This window comes from Jaculus jaculus, chromosome 1 (genome assembly GCF_020740685.1).
Source record: "Jaculus jaculus isolate mJacJac1 chromosome 1, mJacJac1.mat.Y.cur, whole genome shotgun sequence".
Classification (NCBI taxonomy): Eukaryota; Metazoa; Chordata; class Mammalia; order Rodentia; family Dipodidae; genus Jaculus; species Jaculus jaculus.
The window spans coordinates 152,541,231-152,557,039 of NC_059102.1; the positions used below are offsets into that span (position 1 = coordinate 152,541,231).

The 15,809-nt window shown below is 47.6% G+C and overlaps 1 protein-coding gene across 10 annotated transcripts in view; it reads left to right on the forward strand.

Annotated features, from left to right (window-relative positions):
* Nucleotides 1-15,809, forward strand: part of Cacna1b (calcium voltage-gated channel subunit alpha1 B) — a 200,632-nt gene that overhangs the window by 33,092 nt on the left and 151,731 nt on the right. For all 10 annotated transcript variants that reach the window (XM_045146210.1, XM_045146214.1, XM_045146223.1 and 7 more), the window contains exons 4-6: nt 10,083-10,174; nt 11,709-11,861; nt 13,937-14,127. In XM_045146210.1, coding sequence (XP_045002145.1) covers nt 10,083-10,174; nt 11,709-11,861; nt 13,937-14,127 — 436 coding nt within the window. The remainder of the gene's footprint in view (nt 1-10,082; nt 10,175-11,708; nt 11,862-13,936; nt 14,128-15,809) is intronic.

The window sequence follows — 15,809 nt, forward strand, 5'->3', positions numbered from 1 at the left end:
GTGAAAGTATGAGGATCAAGTTCAAGGTCAGCCTTGGCTACATATAATGAGCTTGAAGTCAGGTTGGGTTTCATGAGACCCTGTTTCAGAAAGCCAAAACCCAGGCCTGGGGAGATGGTTCTGTAGTTAAAGGTACTTGCTTGCAAAGCCTGCTGGCCTTTAATCCTAGCACATGGTAGGCAGAGGAGGATTGCCGTTGAGTTTGAAGCCACCCTGAGGCTACAGAGTGAATTCCAGGTCAGCGTAAAAGGCTTGCCATGAGACCCTGGCGTGCCTATCCACGTCCACAAAAAGGCCCAAAACAAACAAAAAGTGCTCATTATAGGAAACAAAAATAATTACCTACCATCTTGAGACAACCCCTGTTAATAATTTGAACTACTTAATTCCTTTCGCGCTTTTTCTGTGGGAACATTTTAAGCCTACAGTGGTCTGAAGTATCAGGGCGCTGAGGGCAGACCCTCCCCTCCCCGCCCCCGCAAGCAGCTGTGCAGGCTTTCCCTAATGCCAAAAGGGTCCTTAGAGCCTGCTGCACACCAAGGTCCTGTGATACAGCAGGTCTGGGGCAGACCTTGGTCACTTCCCTATAATCAAGCATTTAGGCTATTTCCAGTTAAGGTTTTATGTATTTAACCCAAAGAACATCCACACTTCTCTACCACACCTCTGGCTCTTTCACTGGAGTGAATGCCTGGAAGTCGAATGTCATTTATTTCCTCTGTATTTTGTAATACTACAAGATGCCTGGTGATGGGCTGGGGAGACAGCTCACTGGGTGGAGTTCTTGCTACCCAAACATGAGGACCTGAGTTCGGATCTCCAGGACTCTCATAAAAAAGTGACGCACGCCTCTAATCCCAGTGCTGGGGGGGCAGAGAGACAGAGTCTCTGGAGCTCACTGGGTTAGCTTGTCTAGTCATCAGTGAGTTCTAGGATCAGTGAGAGACCCTGTTTCAGAAAATAAGGTGGAGAATGACTGAGGAAGACCACTGACATCAACTTCTGGCTTCCACATGCACACATACAGGCATGTACCTGCACATATGTACACCACCCCCCACAAACCTGCACGTGCACACACATAGTCAGAGAAAAGGGTGGAACAGGCTGGGAAGTTTGCTTAGTGGTTAAAGGATCTTGTTTTCTAAGCCTGTCGGCCTGGGTTTAATTCCCCAGTACCTACATAAAGCCATACACACAAAGTGGCACATGTTTTTAGACTTTGTTTGCAGTGTCAAGAGGCCCTGGTGTGCCCATACTCTCTCTCTCTCTCTGTGTTTGCCTTCTTGCAAGTAACTAAATAAAAATATTTTGGTGGAGGGGGGCAGGTTAAGCATACTGGCCTTTTATATGCAAAAAAGCTAGAGTTGGAGTGAGTATGAGAGAGAGAGAGAAAGAGAGAGGAAATTGGTGCACCAGGGCCTCCAGCCACAGGTGTAATCGAACTCTAGATGCATTTGCCACCTAGTGCGCATGTGCGACCTTGTGTCTGGCTTATGTGGGACCTGGAGAGTCGAACATGGGCCCTTAGGCTTTGCAGGCAAGCAACTCAATTGCTAACCCATCTCTTCATCCCAGTAAGAAATACTTTTAAAAGGGCAAAACAAAAATAAAATTCTTGGTGATGATTCCTTCCTGGTAGAGTGCATGCAGGTATACTGAGATTCAGTGGTCTCTGCTGGTATCTGTGCTCCAGTTTCTTAACACAAAGTTGTATTCACTGTCTCATGAAACAAGCCCTTTGCTCTGCTTGACTTTTCCAGTTCTTCTTCACTGTACTTCGTTTTCTGAGACGTTTTGAGTTAAGCTTGTTGCAGTTCAATGAATTCCTGTTGGGATATTGTTTCTCCTTGTTAGAATCTATAAATTGGTTTGGTGAGAACCAAGTTTAGAGCTATATTTTTAATTAAAATTTTTTTTTGTTTTGCTTTTTGGTTTTTCAAGGTAGGGCCTTAGTCTATCCTAGGCTGATCTGGAATTCAGTATGTAGTCTTAGTCTGGCCTTGAACTCATGGTGATGCTCCTACCCCTGCCTCCCAAGTGCTGAGATTAAAGGCATGCACCACTATGCCAGTTCGTTTTTAAAAATATTTTTATTAATTTATTTGCAAGGAGAGAGATGGGGGGAGAGAGAATGAGAATGAGAATGGGCATGCTAGAGCCTCTAGCCACTGCAAACAAACTCCAGATGCTTGTGCTGCTTTGTACATCTGGCTCTACAAGGGTACTAGGGAATAGAACCCGGGTTGTTAGGTGTTGCAGGTTAAGGGCCTTAACCCTGAGCAATATCTCCAGCCCAAGAACTATATATTTTGTTTATATATGCAAGAATATATAGTTTTGCTTAACAATTACTCAACCTTTCCCATTGGTGAATGGATTTTGTAGTTTATCTATGAAGGTCACCCATGCTGTAGAAGTTATTCCCAGGTCTTCTGCCTGGTACTGTTAATGTGATGTGTTTACATTGTCATACAAATTACATATTTCCAACATATAGCAGCAAAAGTAAACATTCTTGGGCTGGAGGGATGGCTTAGGGGTTAAGGTGTTTGCCTGCAAAGCCAAAGGACCCAGGTTTGATTCCCCAGGACCCACATTAGCCCAAAGCATAAGGGGTCACATGCATCTGAAGTTCATTTGCAGTGGCTGGAGGCCCTGGCGTGCCCATTCTCTCTGTCTCTCTCTCTTTCCCTTCTTTCCTCCCTCTTTCTCTGTCAAATAAATAAATAAAAATAAAATATTAAAAAAATTCTCATTCCATAAAGAAGGAATGTTTGGGTGGAGAGATTTCTTAGTGGTTAAAGTGTTTACCTGTAATGCCTAGGGACCCAGACTCTATTCCCCAGTGCCCACAAAAGCCAGATGCACAAAGTGATCATGCATCTGGGGTTCATTTGCAATGGCTGGAGGCCCTGGCATGTCCATTCACTCACTGTCTCTCTCTCTCTCCCTCCCTCTCTCTCTCTCTCTCTCTCTCTCCCTCCCTCTCACTTTCTCTCAAATAAATAAATAAAATACTTAAAAGAAATAATGGGTACACTGCAAAGAAATACTGGGCCAATGTAAGATCAAAAAATAACAGAGCAAACATCAAATCCTGAAGTTCTATGTCTGCTACCTAGGACTCGTGATGAATCCCCTGGGCTCAAAAGCTTTGACAACTCCACCTCTGTGGCTTACAGCCCAGACAGAATCCATCCTGAGCCCTCAGCTTCCCTTTGTGACAGCCCATAGTCCTGGCATATCCAAAGTCCTGGGGTCCGGTAGTTCATCTTCACAGGACCATGCAGAGCCTCACAGGGCCTCTCTGCAGGCCTCTTGCACTGCACAAAGAATATCATTATCTGCTTTTTTTTTTTTTTTTTGAGGTAGGGTCTCACTCTAGCCCAGGCTGACCTTGAATTCACTATGTAGTCTCAGGGTGTCCTCAAACTCACAGCAATCCTCCTACCTATGTCTCCTGAGTGCTGGGATTAAAGGCATGTGCCACCACGCCCGGCTCATTATTTGCATTTTCTTTTTTTACTGCATGAATGTAGAATGTTTTAAACATTGTTCATGGACTGGAGAGATGGCTCAGCAGTTAAGGCACTTGCCTGCAAAGCCTAAATGACCTGGATTTGATTCCCCAGTACCCACGTGCACAAAGTAGTGCATTCATCTAGAGTTCTTTTACAGTGGCTGGAGTCTGTGGTGTGCCTGTTCTCATTTTTTCTCTGTCTTTCCCTACTTACAAATACAATACAATACAATACAATAAAATATTAAAAAAAAACAACAACACTGGAGTCTGGAGGGATGGTTTAGCAGTTAAGGCATTGCCTGCAAAGACAAAAACCCAGATTCAGTTCCCCAGGACCCATGTAAGCCAGGTGGTGAACATGTCTGAAATTTGTTTGCAGTGGCTGAAGGCCCTGGCGTGCTCATTCTGTCACTCTATCTGCCTCTTTTTCTTAACTAACTAACTAAATAAATATATATTTTGTGCCTCTGCCTCCAGTGTGCTGAGATTACAGGCATGTGCTGCTATGGCTTTGCGCATGTTAGGCAATTACTCTCTCTACTGAGTTACATCCTCGGCCCAGTTTTAAACACTTTCCTATGTGAATGTGTATATAGGCTTGTGTCGATTTTGCACGCACATTCATTTGAACAGTATGTGTCACATACATTGTGCCATTGAATGCATACCCCATGATTAATTTCCTGTCTTTGTGAAAAGTGGTAGGCTATTTCTGTATTTCATTTTTACAAAGAGCACTCACTATAACATATCTGTATACATTGTCTACACAGTAGAAATAGCTTCCTGAGTCACAGGGCTGCTCATTTTCACATTTCCTGGAATTAGCCAGCCGCTCTCTAAAGCGATTCTGCACATTTCTCTTCCTCCAGCAGGGCTGCTGGAAGAGCCTAGCACCCGGCTGAACATGGCTTGCTGAGCTAAGGGTGTGAAAAGGTACCTTTTGCTGTGATGTGAATATCCCTGGCTGCCAGTGGCTTTGAGAATCTCTTTTCTTTTTGTGATTTTTCTGAAAAGTTTTTTTTTTTTTTTTGTAATTTTCATGTGAATTTATGGGAATTATTTAGGCTGGAAACCCATTTTTTCCCTCAGTTATATATGCATTGGAAACACCTTTTTCTTTACTCCTTTTAGCGTGTGTGTGTGTGTGTGTGTGTGTGTGTGTACAAGCACGCGTGCCCTTCTGAATGTGTGCTGCGCTGCACATATTGCAGTTGGAGGGCAAGTGCGGGCTCCGGTCTCGCTCTTCAGCAGTCTCGTCTCTCCTTGCCGTGCCGCCCCATTGGAGGCAGGTTCCTCTGGATCTCACTCTGCTGCTGTTCTTTTAGCTGCGCTTGCTGGGAGCTTCCAGAAAGTTCTCCTGTCTCTGAATCCCATCTTGCCAGCAGCGTGCTGGGGTTACGAAAGCCCACAACGGCTTTCGGGTCTTTACATGGGGTCTTAGGATCGAACTTGGACACTCAGGCTTTAGGAAATGAGTGCTTTATCTACTGAGCCATCTCTGCAACCCCTCTTCTTTTTTATTTTAAATGAGAGAGAGTGAGACTGAGCAAGAGGGAAAGAGAGAGAAGTGGCATGCTAGGGCCTCCAACCACTGTAATCGTACTCCAGACACGTGCGCCACCTTGGGCACATGCACGACTTCTGGCTTATGTGGGATCTGGGGAGTCACATGTGGGTCCTTAGGTTTTGCAGGCAAGCGCCTTAACCACTAAGCTGTCTCTATGGCCCTACCATGTCTTTCTTTTCTTTCTTTTCAATGAGAGAGAGAGAGAATTGGCACACCAGGGCCTCCAGCCCTGCATTCAAACTCCAGATGTGTGCGTCATCTTGTGCATATGTGCGACATTGCATGTTTGTGTCACCTTGTGTGTCTGGCTTACGGGGGATCGTAGAGTCGAACCTGGGTCCTTAGGCTTCACATGCAAGTGCCTTAAATCCTAAGCCATCTCTCCAGCCCCTACCATTTCTTTAAGCTGGGAATATTAGAGTTCCGTGAGCTATTTTCAAATACAATTGTTGTCAGTTCTCATTACTAAGTCATTTTTCTTATGCAGTTGCTCCCCTGAACTCAACCATCTCCCAGCCCTCAAGCCCTCCACTTTTCCCATAATGACCATTATTTGTTTAAAATACTTGCTTATTTATTTGCAAACAGAGAAAGACAGAGAAAAGAGAGCAGACACAGAGAGAATGGGTATACCAGGGCCTCTATCCACTGTAAACGCATTCCAGATGCATATGCCATTTTGTGTACATGGGTACTGGGGAACTGAACCCAGGTCATTAGGCTTTGCAGGCAAGCGCCTTAACCTCTGAGCCATATCTCCATTCCATAATCATTATTTTTTAAAACAAAACTTTATCTGGGTGTGGTGGCGCATGCCTTTAATCCCAGCGCTCAGGAGGCAGTGGTAGGAGGATTGCCATGAGTTCGAGGCCACCCTAAGACTACATAGTGACTTCTAGGTCAGCCTGGGCTAGAGAGAGACTCTACCTTAAAACAAAATTGTATTTATTTTCAAGCAAATTGAAGAAACACAGAGAGGAGAGAATGGGCATGCTGGCGCCTTTTGCCAGTGCAGACAAACTACAGATGCATGCACCACTTAGTGCGTCTGACTTTATGTGGGTATTGTGGGAACTGAACCCGGGCCAGCAGGCTTTTTGCAGGTCAGTTCCTTTCACCACTGAGCAGTCTTCCCAGCTCTGATAACTGTAATTTCACTCTCTATTTCTATGAAATCAACTTTTTCAACTTGAAGCTTAGGTAATAATGTGGCATTTGTCTTTCTGTGTCTTGTTTCATGTAATAGAATATTACAGACTTACTTATGTTGTCACAAATGACAGGAACTCAGTCTTCTTTATGGTGGTGTGTCCACATCACAGTTTTTTTTTTTTTTTCGAGGTAGGGTCTCACTCTAGCTCAGGCTCCCCTGGAATTCACTATGGAGTCTCAGGGTGGCCTCGAACTCATGGCGATCCCCCTACCTCTGCCTCCTGAGTGCTGGGATTAAAGGTGTGTGCCACCACGTCTGGCAACATTTTTTTTATTTATTTGAGACAGAGAGAGAGAGAATGGGCGCACCAGGGCCTGTAGCCACTGCACACAAATTCCAGATGCATGTGCCACCTTGTGAACCTGGCTTATGTGGGTCCTGGGGAATCAAACCTGGGTCCTTTGGCTTTGCAGACAAGTGCCTCAAGTGTTAAGCCATCTCTCCAGCCCCCCATTTTCTTTATCCGCTCATTTGTTGGTGGATGGGCACCTAGTTTGATTCCATATCCTGACTCCTGTGGTCAGTAACACAGTAGACACGTGAGTGCAGATGTCTCTTAGACGTGCTTTTGTTCCTTTGGGTGTACACCCGGGATCGTGCTTTCTTTCTACTTGTTATAGCTCCAGATTCTGAGAGACTTTACACTGTCTTCAGTTGTGCTTCCAAGATGTGACAGTCTTCCCTTCTTCATATCTTCATAGCATTCTCATTTTTTTTCCCTGTCCTTTTTGAAAACTAGCTTTTCTGCTGGGCTGGGATGATAGCTCATTATGGTTTTGATTTGCATTTGCTTGAAAAGTGGTGTTGAGCAGTTTGAGAAATGCCTATTTGGGACATTTGTGGGCGGCCTTCTTGGTTGGGATAGGGTTGTCTGGCTGGGTATTGGGCCAGGCTTGGGTGCGTACAGGGCCGGAGAACTGTATATTGAAGTCTTTGGGGCGGTGGGGGGGAGCAAGGCAGATGTGTGTCCTTGGGCTGCTGGCTGTGCTGGCTTCCGTTCTGTGCAAGCTGGCCTGGTCCCTGAGGGATGGACGCTGCACGATTGTACACCTGCTCTCAGCCTTCCTGCCGAGTCTGGGCTCTGGGCAACTCGGATTGATGCTGCAGCCCCGTCTGTGAGCATGATGGAATGAGGGTGGAGTATCGTGAATGAAGCTCACTGGCAACCAGGCCCCAGAGTGGGATGTAGTCCGGCAGGGGACCCAGTTTCCAGATGGTGTAGAGCTGTCTCAATGGTGTGGACTATTGTATTTTATTTTTATTTGTTTGAGAGAAAAAGAGGGAGGGGGGAGGGAGGGAGAGAATAGGCATGCCAGGGCTTCCAGCCACTGCACACAAACTCCAGACAAGTGTGCCACCTTGTACATCTGGCTTATATGGGTCCTGGGGAATTGAACTGAGGTCCTTTGGCTTGGCAGGCAAGCACCTTAACCACTAAGCCATTTCTCCAGTGTGGGATATTCTAATGTAACGCTGTGAATCTGGGACATTTCTGAGAGGGCTGTGGCAGTCTTCTGAGCAGTTGCTCATGGCCGCAGTGGGGACCACGGGGGTCTCCGGCTTCCCCGTGAGAAGTGCATCTTGGCTCCAAGCTGGTCTGGGTGGGGGAAGCAGGGCAAGTTGCTTTACTCTCCTGATGGCGCACTGCACGTTTTCCTGCCCCACAGAAATCTCATCACTTCCTGGCAAGTATCCAGCACACCGCCTCGGTCACCAGTCAGAGCAGCAGGAAGACATTGGTTTTCACTTATTTACTGAGGCAGAATCTGTCACTTGAACCGGAGCTCACCGAGTCAGATAATTTAGACAGCAATCTTACCCTGGGAGTTCTCTGTTTGCCACCCAGAGTGCTGGGACTACATGTGGCTTACTGTCCCTACTTGGCATTTATGGCGATGCTGGGGGTCTGAACTCAGGTCCTCATGCTGCGTGGCAAGCACTTTATCCACCGAACTGTCTCCCCAGCCTTCCTCACTCTTTCTTTTAAGAATTTTTATTTATTTAAGAGACAGAGAATGAGAGAAAGGGCCTCTTTCCCCTGCAAACAAAACTCCAGACCCGTGCACCATTTTGTGCGTCTGGCTTTACGTGGGTACTGGGGAATTGAGCCTGTATGTTGTAGTCAGGTTTGCATTGCTGGCAGAAATCACCCGACCAAGAGAAGCTTTTGGGGAAAAAAAAAGAAAGAGGTTTATTTTGGCTTACAGACTCAAGAGGAAGGGCCATAATGGCAGGAGAAAACGATGGCACGAGCAGAGGGTGGACATCACCCCTTGGCCAACGTAAAGTGGACAACAGAAACAGGAGAGTGTGCCAAACACTGGCATGGGGAAACTGGCTATAACACCCATAAGCCTACCCCCAACAATACACTGCCTCCTGGAGGTGTTAATTCCCAAATCGCCATCAGCTGGTTAACCTAGCATTCGGAACACCTAAGTTTATGGGGGGCACTTGGACCAAACCAACACACCACGCTGTCAGGTTTTATAAGCAAGACCTCCTAATCACTGAGCCGTCTCTCTAGTCCTCTCTCTCTGTGTCTCTGTGTGTGTGTGCACGTGCCTGCGTGTGTGGAGGTCAGAGGGCACCTTGATATCTGTGCTCTTCTCCACTTCTTTGAGACTGGGCATCTTGTCCCTACAAACTATAGCTGGCCTGTGAACTTTACATTCTCCTGGCTCTGCCTCCCATTGTAGGCACTTGGGGATCACAGGTGCATGTGCCGCCTTGAGTCCAGCTTTACGTGGGTGCCCGGGAGGCTTGAGCTTTGATAACAGGCTTTGTAAACAATGCCTTTAACTGCCGAGCCATCTCTCCAGCCCCTCCTCAGCCTTCTTGCTGATACCATGAAACGATATTTCCTGAGTCCTCTGCACTGTATTCTACCTCCCCAGGCTCTCTTCCCTATTCTTTTTTTTTCAATTTTAATTTTTAGTTTTTGTTTTTTCTAGGTAGGGTCTCACTCTAGCTCAGGATGACGTGGAATTCACTATGTAATCTTAAGGTGGCCTTGAATTCACAGCGATCCTCCTACCTCTGCCTCCCTAGTGCTGGGATTAAATGTGTATGCCACCATACCCGGCTCTATTCTCCTTTTTAAAATTTTTGTATTTTAGAGAGGCAGACAAAAGAAGAGAGAAAAGTGGCTCTCCAGGGCCTCAGCTACTGCAATAGAATGCCAGATATTTCTGCCACCTAGTGGGCATGTGCGACCTTGCACTTGCCTCACCTTTGTGCATCTGGCTTACATGGGATCTGGAGAGTTGACCTTGGGACCCTAGGCTTCGCACCTTAACCGCTATGCCACCTCTCCAGCCCCTCTCCTGTTTTCCTATTTCTGACACAGGTGAAGAAAGGCACTAGGTGGTGCAGCTCAAGCATCCCTCAGTTCCATTGTGCCTCTGCTTCCATGTACCTTTCATTAGGCCACATGAGAACAGTTGCATTTGGTTTGGGACTGTGGTTCAGACTGAGGCTTGGGGGAAGGACAGATTCACTGCCAGGCCAGTGGCCGAGTGTTGACCCAGAAGCGGTCTTTGACATGAATGGCATACAAATGGAGTCCTCGCCCACATTCCTGGTGAGGAGTCCAGGATTCAGTCCTTGAATCACCTTTCCTGGCAAGCCCTGACCTGGCCTGTGTTGAGATGGTAGGGGATGAATGTGTTGTTGCTCTTGTGAGAAAGGACACACACACAGGTCATGGGACGAGAACGTTTCCTCCTACACTCACGTGGAATCCTCACTTTCCTTGTCCTTGCTCCCGCCAGGATCCTCGCCACAGCTGGAACAGACTTCGACCTGCGAACCCTGAGGGCTGTGCGTGTGCTGAGGCCCCTGAAGCTGGTGTCTGGGATTCCGAGTGAGTCTAGCTAAGATAGTCTGGTCCAAGCCAGCTGCTCCTCTGCCTTCACCATAGCCCATGGCCACAGTTAAGCCCCTATGTAGCAGCCCTTTTGGCCATTTTTTCTTTCTTTCTAAATATTTTTAATTTTATTTATTTGAGAAGAGAGAGAGAGAGAGAGAGAGGGAGGGAGGGAGAGGGAGAGAATGGGTGCTCCAGGACCTCCAGCCACTGCAAACAAACTCCAGATGCATATCCCACTTTGTGCATCTGGTTGATGTAGGTCCTGGGGAATTGAACCAAGGTCCTTTGGATTTGTAGGCAACTGCCTTAACAGCTAAGCCATCTCTCCAGCCCACTTCCTTCCTTTCTTTCTTTCTGTCTTTTTCTCTCCCTATCTCTCTTCTTTCTTGCTGATGATTGAAACCAGACCCTTGTGCATGCTGAACACAAGCTCTATCACCGATCCACCCCTTACCCTTGAACTTTCCACTTAAAAAATATGTGTGTGTGTGTGTGTGTGTGTGTTTACTTGAGAAAGAGGAAAGGAGGGAGGGAGAGAGAGAGAGAGAATGAGAACGGGCATGCCAAGACCTCCAGCCACTGCAGATGAACTCCAGACACATGTGCCACCTTGTGCATCTGGCTATATGGGTACAGAGGAATTGAACCTGGGTACTGAGGAATTGAACCTGGGTCCTTTGGCTTTGCTGGCAAGCCTTAACCACCGAGCCCTCTCTCCAGCCCCAGTGTTCCACTTTTGACTTCAACAAACTAGGGCAGCCAGAAGGGAGGAACAGGCCTTTTCCAGCTCATTCTCCAGTCTCAGAGGGTGGCCCAGTAGCTTTCCCCTGCCTTGGCTTTCCTTGGTGATAGATAGCTGTTTCTCTCCTTACACACTGCTTAATTTCGAGCTCTTTGCTCCATTTCCTGGGGTAAAGAACAGATGATAGATGGACAAAGATGGTGAGGCAGGATGCCTGGGGAAATGGCCAAGGTTGCCCAGGCTTTGGGTATATGGGAACTGGGTGCAGCATTCTTCTGAGACTATTGCAGGAAGACCATTGGTTGGCTGTGTTCTCTCCCCCAGTAAGGCAAGGGTTCTGTTTTATATCCAAGAGCCGTTGCAGCCAGGCTGGAAGGGTGAGGGGTCAAAGGTTACAGCCTCTTATGCCTACTTCCTCTCACCTGACTCACTCATGCCTCACGCCAGTGGAAAAAAAAAACATTACTGGTTTTGGATAACAGTGGGCCTGCCTCACTTTCCCCAAGGAGCTGCATCTGTTGGGGATCCTCCCCAGGATTCCTCTGCTCTTGCCTCCCTTTTTTTCTGCCCTTGCCACACCCTGAACCCTCCCAGAGCCATGTTCTTCTCACTAATGCCCCATCCCCTACCCTCAACCTCACTCTCACAGCCCCGTGCCCTGGTCCTCCTCTTCCTTTAAATCACTGCCCAGTCCACCTCTCCCGGAGACTTCACGCATTGCCCACAGAAACGCTCACTGTCTGTCCTTCTCCCCTCGCCTGCCGCCTGCCCTGCCCTGCGAGCCAGGTTTGCAGGTGGTGCTCAAGTCCATCATGAAGGCCATGGTGCCGCTGCTGCAGATCGGGCTGCTGCTCTTCTTCGCTATCCTCATGTTTGCCATCATCGGCCTCGAGTTCTACATGGGCAAATTCCACAAGGCCTGTTTCCCCAACAGCACGGGTGAGTCTAGCCGCACCCCTGGGCACGGGTGAGAACCCTACATTCATTCACCCAGGAGATAGACCCTTCCCCAGTGCCAGAGGCATCTTCAAGCTTCCAAACCAGTGATGTAGAGTTTATGATCCAGTAGGGGATGCAAACAGCAGCCCGATCGACACCATTAAGTAAGTAGACCCAGGAGGAAAATAATACAGATTGTAAAACTTCTAGGAAGGAAACAAAAGTACCTGAAATAGGAGTCTGCTCTACAGAGAGTAGCTAGGGGTGGCATCCTGCTAAGGTGACAGTTAAACACAGATCCAAATACAGTAAGAGGGACAGATATTTGGTTGTCTGACCAGAGAGCTTCATGTACAAGGAATAGTAAGTACAAAAGCCATAGGTGAAGAGTCAAGAACGTCACTTGGTTTTGTGGTATGGTTAGGACTTGTTAGAGAAATGGGAAGACAGTGGAGGGCTCTGAGCAGGGTTGTGGCATCTCTGGTCCTTTTGACTATTGTGGGAAAGGCAAAAGCAGAAGCAAGTTCGGTAGGAGGACCCTTAGTCAAGAAGAGACAATAATGGTAGCAGGGCTGAGTATTTGGTGGATGCAGTTGACATGTGCTGTGTTCACATTCTGGGTATTTTATAGTCTGGGTATGTTATGTGGAAAGCCAGGGGATTTTCTGAGGGTTGCATGTGGAATGACAGAGAAAGGGGGGTTGTGGCTTGAGGTACAAATAAAGAAAAGGAGAAAACCCACATGGTCATCTCTTACGTGCAGAAAAAGCTCCTACTAAAATTCCAGTCATTCATGATATTAAGAAAACACACTTTAATCAAGCTGGAAATAAAATGTTATTTTCTTAAATTCCATAAAATTCCCTGCAAACATCAAATTTCATTGTAAGTTGAGAGCTTTTGCTTTAAGTTGAGGAGCCAAACAAGGCAGAGATGGTCATTTCTCATCTCTGTTGCACTAGGAGTTATGACCAGTGCCATGAGATAAGACAAAGAAGAAAAATCTTGTTAAGAATTAGAAAGAAGGAAAGAAAACTGTATCCACAGAGAATGCAACTGTCTACACACTGTCTCAGATGGTGGCTTATTTTTAAAAATATTTTGTTCTTGGACTGGAGGGATGACTTAGCAGTTAAGGTATTTGCCTGCAAAACCAAAGGACCCAGGTTCGGTTCCCCAGGACCCATGTTAGCCAGATGCACAAGGGAGTACATGCATCTGGAGTTCATTTGCAGTGGCTGGAGGCCCTGGTGTACCCATTCTCTTTCTCTCTCCCTCCCTCTCTCTCTCTTTTTCTCTGTCAAATAAATAAATAAACAAAAATAAAATATCTTGAGAAATATTTTGTTCTTATTTATTGATTTGAGAGAAAGAGCAAATGGTTGTGCCAGAGCCTCCAGCCACTGCAAATGAACTTCAGCCGTGTGCACCACCTTATATATCTGGCTTACGTAGGTCCTGGGAAATCGAACCTGGGACCTTTGGCTTTCAAGGCTAGCGCCTTAACCCCTAAGCCATTTCTCCAGCCCAGATGGTGGTTTCTTTATAGGCATTTAAGATGTTTGAAAAGGGGAAATCTGAGCATAGTGGCTTTCACTGTAATTCTAGACTTGGGAGCTGAAAACAGGAGAATCCAGAGTTTAAGGCCAGCCTTCAGTACATAGCAAGTTTGCCGTCAGCTAAATTACACAAAACTTTCTCAAAACGAAAATGTTTGAAGAAATAATCTATAGTCACTTTTTGTGCTTGTTATATTTCAGCTCCTCTCCGTCTCCCAGGCTGGGAGGGAGAGGAGGAGTCGGTGTGGCACTTAGAGGTAGAGGGGAGGAGTCTGTTGGTTTTCTATTTCATGAAGAAGGTGACTGAACCTGGAGTTAGGAAGAGGAAGGCTAGGAGCTCCAAAGAAAGCAGGTCCTATGCTGAGGTGCCCACGGGTGTAGGCAGGAGGAGAGACCTAACCTAGTGCTCCTGTCGGGGGGCGGGGGAGGGATATGATGGAGACTTGGGGCAGCAGGTTCTCCTCAGCCCAGATTCTCTCACCGGGCCTCGGGTTTGCTCCTCTCTTCTCCTCACAGATGCAGACCCTGTAGGTGACTTCCCCTGTGGCAAAGAGGCCCCAGCCCGGCTGTGTGAGGGTGACACCGAGTGCCGGGAGTACTGGCCAGGACCCAACTTCGGCATCACCAACTTTGACAACATCCTGTTTGCCATCTTGACGGTGTTTCAGTGTATCACCATGGAGGGTTGGACCGACATTCTGTACAATGTGAGTTGCATCATGGTCTCTGGAACTCCTGGGTTGATGCTCTGGGTGGGGGGGGGTTCCTGCCTGGGGGGAACTTGTGATTCAGAGCCCTTGCATAGTCCTCGGCCCATTTCCCTATCCTAGGATGAAATACAGGCCCCTTTGTGCTTTCTCAGAGTCCCGTGGCCAGGGTCAGCTCATACTCGCCCTCAGCGCTCGCGGGCTCTTCCTCACGAGGGTGAGACTGAGGGCTCAGAGGTCCGCAGAGAGAAGCGCAGGGAGGCGGCTGTTGCCCATGGTGATGACAGCAGCGGCACCAGTAGCTGGTGCTGCGAGCCTCCTGCGCATCAGGTCCGTGTCATGCTGCATCCCGGTTGACTCATTGTGCAGATGGAAGTGGGTCATGGAGAAGCTGATTAATCCACTCAAGTCTTAGGCCTTGCAGTCGGCTTGCTGTGAGCTACTGGCCACACCATACCTGCCGGCGTTTTCCTGATGGAATCCAGGGTCAGTGAGGTCCCGTGGCTACGAGGGGAAGATGGTGAGGACTAGGTTTAGGGTTAAGTGTAACCCCAGGCCCCTGTGATGGGATTCCTGAAGAGTCTGTGTCCCGTATGCTTTCTTTACACCTTGCTTACCTAGTGTTCTTTCCTCTTTTGCTTCTCATTCTCATTAGGATTGCAGCCTGTCTCAGCGGTTCAGGAAAATCTGGGGTCGGTGGCCATGAGGAGAGTTGAGAAAGCCATTGGGGCAGGGCCCGATGAGCCATCTCACTGTCTTTCTTCGCAAAGTGAGAGAGAAGAGAGAGTGAGAAAAAGAGTATAGGTGTGCCCAGGTCTCTTGCCATTGCAAATGGACTCCGGATGCATGTGCCTCTTTGTGTGCTGACTTTATGTGGGTTCTGGGGAATCGAACCCAGGCCAAAAAGCTTTGCAAGAAAGTGCCTTTAGCCATTGTGTCATCTCCCGGGACTCCCACCCGAGGTTCTTTATTGGCTTCTCAGCAAAGTTAAGTCTGAAAGAAGACTCACCCTTCTGCCTCCCATCTCCCAGGGCCTGTGAGCTAAATGCCCAGGCATAAGAGCAAATAAAAGGGCCTCAGAAGCTGGGCGTGGTGGCGCACACCTTTAATCCCAGTACTTGAGAGGCAGAGGTAGGAGGATCACCATGAGATGGAGGCTACTCTAAGACTACATAGTGAATTCCAGGTCAGCCTGGGCTAGTAAGACCCTACCTCAAAAAGCCAAAATAAATAAAGAAAGAAAGAATCAAAAACAAAACAAAGCTGGGCGTGGTGGCGCACACCTTTAATCCCAGCTCTTGGGAGGCAGAGGTAGGAGGATTGCTGCGAGTTCAAGGCCACCCTGAGACTCCATAGTGAATTCCAGGTCAGCCTGGACCAGAGTGAAACCCTACCTCAAAAAAAACCTAAAAAAAAGGGCTGGAGAGATGGCTTAGTGGTTAAGCGCTTGCCTGTGATGCCTAAGGACCCCGGTTCGAGGCTCGATTCCCCAGGACCCATGTTAGCCAGATGCACAAGGGGGCGCACGCATCTGGAGTTTGTTTGCAGAGGCTGGAAGCCCTGGCGCACCCATTCTCTCTTTCTCTACCTATCTACCTCTCTCCCTGTCTCTCTCTCTCTCTCTGTCACTCTCAATAAATAAAAATGAACAAAAAAATTAAAAAAAAAAGAAAAAACCTAAA